This window comes from Haliaeetus leucocephalus, unplaced genomic scaffold (genome assembly GCF_000737465.1).
Source record: "Haliaeetus leucocephalus isolate CR32 unplaced genomic scaffold, Haliaeetus_leucocephalus-4.0 Scaffold101, whole genome shotgun sequence".
Lineage (NCBI taxonomy): Eukaryota > Metazoa > Chordata > Aves > Accipitriformes > Accipitridae > Haliaeetus > Haliaeetus leucocephalus.
In genome coordinates, this window is record NW_010972537.1 from 2,392,938 (window position 1) to 2,397,978 (window position 5,041).

The window sequence follows — 5,041 nt, forward strand, 5'->3', positions numbered from 1 at the left end:
GCCGCCCCTTCCCCGGGACCCCCAGGGGGCTCGGCGTGAGCCCCCCAAAACCCGAGCTTGGGAACAAAAGCGCTGCTTCCCCCCCCCCCCGGGGCCCGGTCCCCGGTTCCTCCTCACCTACCATCTTTTCCCGGCGGGTCGGGTCTATAGCGGTCAGGTTCCCCCCCGCCCGGAGCTCAGGAGGCGGGAGAGAGCATCTCCCCGCGGGAGGATGCTCGGGAGGGAGCTGTCAGCTCTGCGCAGACCTCCCTCCTGCCACAAAGGGGGAGAACGCGTGGGTTACACGGTGCGGCGGATGAACCGGAAGCACTATCCGTGCCAGGATCCGCATTTCTTTCATCATAAAAACTGGGAGATCGCTGGACTCCTTCCCAGCTTGCCTTTTTTTTTTTTTTCCCCTCCCATTTATCTTCAGTAAGCATCTGGCCTTCAACACCTGAGCACGCCACGGTTGGCAGCGTTTGTTCTCCCGGCGACCCCGTAAAACAGACCGATACGCAGCCACCCCATTTGGCAGACGGGATCGGAGAGGCTCCGATTGATTCTTCCCAACGTTGCACCCACGGAAACCCACGGACGGGGCTGAGGCGGGTCCGCCGACCCCTCGGTTAGACAAGAGGACTGCGCTGATGCTCCAGGGCTCATGACGCAGAGATAAAACCCGCTCAGGCAAGTTGCCCCTCTGATGCGTCTCTTCTTGACACCTGGTACTCAAGAGGCTCCCCAGGCTTTAGCAGCAGCAAAGCCAAATTACGGTGCAGTAACACTTTGCATCCCCATGCGTTCTCCTTCGCGTGAAGATGCCCAGTTATAATTTACACTAAAAAAAAAAAAAAAAAAAGCAAAGCCTAGTGGTTTTGCTTCATGGGCTTCTGCTACGGCGCTGCTCTCCAGGCAGCCCGTGCTGACCCACGGTGCTTTTCAGTTTCCCAATTTCACTCGCTGCAAACTGACCTCTGGCTCACTCCCTCCCTTTCCCTTTCTCTCCTAATTCAGCAGAAGGCCAGCAGGAGCACGCATCCCAGCCCAGCTCTCTCCTCCGGCATTAAAAGCCTGAGACCGAGACACCGGTGAGCCCTTACGTCCCAGCGGAGCACGGAGGCAGAGAGCCACGGGCCAGCCGTCCCACGCGACCCAACGCTCAGCCGTGGTGTGGGGTCCTCTGGGAAGGAGCCAGCCTCCACGGCTGCTGCCCGCAGGGCTCTGAGTCAGAGCCCACATTTTTCCGAGTTATCTCATCCTCTCTGCTAACCTGCATTTTATGATACTACAGGTTTACAGGCAATATTGCAAAACCAGGGAAAGTATTATTTTTTTTTCCCCTCCCCTATTACAAACCTGAGATTCTGGAGCACGATTCTGGATCGAGTGTAAATTCAATTTCAAAGCAGCAAAACCCACAGTGACATCCTTATACCTTTGCCACGCCAAAGCACCAGGTTTCAGCAACGTGCATCTCATTCACCAGACCTCTGCAAATCACTCAGGATAATCTCCTTATTCTCTCCACTTAATTTAATTATTGCATTCACCAAGTCTCCTCTGTGCCATAGGGTTAGCAAGTTCTTGTCCCAGATCTAGGACCGTAGCACAGACCTTCAGGACGGAGAAACGACATGCTACCATCATCTCACCACTGTTAACCAGGATAGCATCATTCCTGATCCATTTTGGCCTTCACCTTAGGACCCTCTAGAAATATTTGCCATCAAAAAGAATCCTCCAAGGAAAAAGAGGTGCCCAACCGCACACTGAACCCTCCCTTGCACTGCCTCCCACCACCCAGATGGTACGACTGCTTTGCTCATGTGCCAGCAGAGTGGGAATTCCCTTCAGTGCGATCTACTGCTGGTCTCCCTCTTTCATCTCCATTGTAGGCCAGAAAGCATCTCCTCCCCCATGCTTGGAATATATCTGCCTTTGCTCCTATTCAGCAAAAGAAAAGCCCCAACTTCCAATGGATGTGCTCAGGCAACCAGAAACACAGGTCTACAGGAGCTCGGATTGCCACAAAAACAGCCAAAATGAACACCCAATACAGAGTTTCAAAAGCTTCAAGAATGCCATGGAAAAAACATGATCCGACACGGTTAACACTTGAGGTCTTTGTCATCTTGGGCTCTACTGCAGCCCACAAAGCAATACCTGATAATGAACAAGACTGATAAATTAATTGGTGAATCTGTGTGACTCACCTTTCCTCACTGAGGGCTGGGGGTTCAGATGTTGTCTCATGGCCAAGTGAAGTAAGTTTGGTGGGCCTCCACTTAGCTTCTCCTACGTGCAAATCATGGAACCACTGCCCAATTTACCATCGCTGTTTGCCTCCCTCTACTGAGCAAAACCAAAGGCTCAAACTGCAGAACAGGCTGCTGAAAACAACAGAGAAGCACAAGTAGAGCTGAAGGCTGGAAGCCTGAAGAACATGCAGCTCAGAGCCATGAGATCATCCCTTCCTACTTACTGCATTTATTCAAAAAGCAACATGCTCAGAACGGCTCTAGATGCCAATACTTAGGAGTTCTCATGATTTCTCGTGCATCACAGGCACATATGCGTTGAAACTTCATTACCGTGCTGTGGAAGTAGCATTCTGAAATAACTATGGGCAAATTCAACTAGTCGGCCTCTGCAGTGCCAGGGCACAGCTTATCACCCTTATCATGCCAGGCAAAGCTCATTGCTCCCACCTGAGCACGTCTGCGCCACTTCTATATTCTTGTCTGTGTTCACTCGGATGTACACAATGGTTTTTTGCTTAGCTCCTATCATTTGAATCCTAATGGAAAATAAGCTGGAGAAAGATATTTATGCAGCAGGTCACAGGACAAGGCCACTGAAATCACCCTGGTGAGAGCACAGATGAAGAACTAACCTCTAGTCTAACCAAGTGGTCTACATGGGCACTTTCAAATGCTTGGGTTAGTTTAACACCCATAGGACTCATGGAAATGGAGAGAGAAGAGAAGAGAAAGCCACAAGTACTCCGCTTTCCGTGAGTTTCAGGATTTGTCTTCCTTCTTCTTTTGCTATGCCTATAATTCCCCTTTGCTGCTAGGGTGGAAAGAAAGCACAGCCTTCAATTTTAACATCCCATTACCTGCATTTCTATGCTGGCTCAAGTTTAGATGGAGCAAACCTGCCAGCTGGATCAAGGCCAGAGGGAGGAAAAAAAAAGTTTCAAGTGCAAAGAACCAATTTATCAGGAACAAATCTTAACAACCAAAAGACACACTTCTGCTGGTGGATTCTATTCATGTGCGTAATAAAACCCCTGGTACAAGGTAACCTAACAAAATACTCTTTAGTAGCTATCTGACGTATCTTAGGGTAGATAATCTTCAGCCGCTAGTCTACATTTCATGTTTTCTGGATAAATTTGGTGCCTGTGAGGACAACGAATGCTGACACTGAATAGCCAAGGACTGCGCAGAGAACATCATCTTTCACTTGGCTCCAAAAGTATTTGAGCCTGACCCGTGGCCTCTGGCTTTTCCAAGACTCCACACGCCAGGCCAGCAAATCTCACGTGTGCTCCAAATATAGCCCCCTCCCCCAGCAGAAGCCGCAATACAGGCTTCACCCTGCCCTGAGCTCTGCTCTCAAACCCACCCATTCCTATCACCCTACACATCCTCGTCGGGCCTCCGAAAGCGAAAAGGTGACGAACGAGACTTTGTCAGAGGTTTTGTGGGTGATTTCAGAGGAGGGAGAAGGAAAACAGGTGAGGAGCTGCTCTGGGTGGCTCGCCATGCCTGCGGGACGGACTGCAATCACACGTACAAGTCACATGCGCCCGGACAATGCAGTAAGGCACGCAATAACATACTAGTTTGCAGAGCATGGCATTGCTGTCAGCTCAACCCCCCTACAAGGGAAAAAAAAAAAAAAATTCAGAAAAAAGCCAAAAATGCAAACCAAAACACACAAGTCTCAAACAACACAGACCTTGGAGTTAAAGCGTCAAATGGTTCCGCTCACGTGCAGGAGCCTCAAAGCCCTCCGCAGAGCCTCCGGGCTGCTGAGGCCTGGGACACACCAAGCCAAGGAGCAAGGAGCCCAGCACGGAAGCAGTGTCTTTCTACAAAACCAGCACATAAGCTCCAGTTCTGCCCGAGGAACATACAGAGCAAACACCAAGACTCTATAAAGTCGCCACTGTCCTTTTGCTTACCTGGACGACTGGGTATTGGTAATCCATACAATACACACCATACATAGCCAAAGATCCTCCAGCTAAAGGCCAAATGGACACAGGACTGGAAGCTTCAAACCCGAGTCTCCGTCTTTCAGCCTTGTGGGAAGGACTCTGGCAGCCCTGCGCAGTGCTTGGCTCGGGCCTCTGGGGCCACTCAGGTTGACACTAGCTCAGCTGAAAATAAAAAGGAGCTGCCTGGCTTGGCTCAGCTCAGCCCCTCTCTTCTGGGATCCAGCAAGGCAGCGCTCAACCATAGGCGGCAGAGGCTCCTAAAATTAGAAATCCCCTACTGAAAACGGCCCTGCAAGCCTCGACCGAGGAGCGTCCTACGGCTCCCGGGCAGCAAACAGAGCGACTGCCGGGAAGAGGGGGACACAGGATCTTCGCAGCCACCGCCACCGGGGATAGGAGGAAGCAAACAGCATTTAGGATCTGAAAAGAGCATATGTTCTGGGCTCTAGGTGCGTCAGAGGGAACACTCCCAATCCAGGACAGGGAAAAACATATGGGACCGTTCCTCCCCCACCCCCATACCCTTCTTGCCGTCCTCAGCAGGGACAGGTGCTGGGATTAGCGTAGTAAAACCCTTTGGTGTCGGGGAGGGAGGGAGAGGGGAGAAGCCACATTGATATCTCGGCTGAAGGGATCTCTTTCACGAGGGAGTATGTGCCCGTATCGTTTAACGCCTCTCCCTCCCTCCGCACTTGAGGCGGGCAGGGACAGCTGCCGGAACCGGGGCTGGCGGGGGGAGCCAGGCTCCGGGATGGCCCCCACCGTCCCGGCCCAACGCCGGTGGGTTGCCTCCCTCAGCTGTTCCAGTCAAACTGGGGGCGGGGGGGGGGG

The 5,041-nt window shown here is 52.0% G+C and overlaps 1 protein-coding gene across 2 annotated transcripts in view; it reads right to left on the minus strand.

Moving 5' to 3' along the window:
- Positions 1 to 5,041, minus strand: part of RBFOX2 (RNA binding protein, fox-1 homolog (C. elegans) 2) — a 109,643-nt gene that overhangs the window by 82,655 nt on the left and 21,947 nt on the right. Inside the window, exon 1 of one of the 2 annotated variants that reach the window (XM_010585381.1) lies at positions 4,175 to 4,458. The exons of the other annotated variant lie outside the window; for it this stretch is intronic. Coding sequence (XP_010583683.1) covers positions 4,175 to 4,219 — 45 coding nt within the window. The 5' untranslated portion in view covers positions 4,220 to 4,458. Of the gene's footprint in view, positions 1 to 4,174; positions 4,459 to 5,041 lie in introns of those variants that run through there. 2 annotated transcript variants of the gene reach the window in all.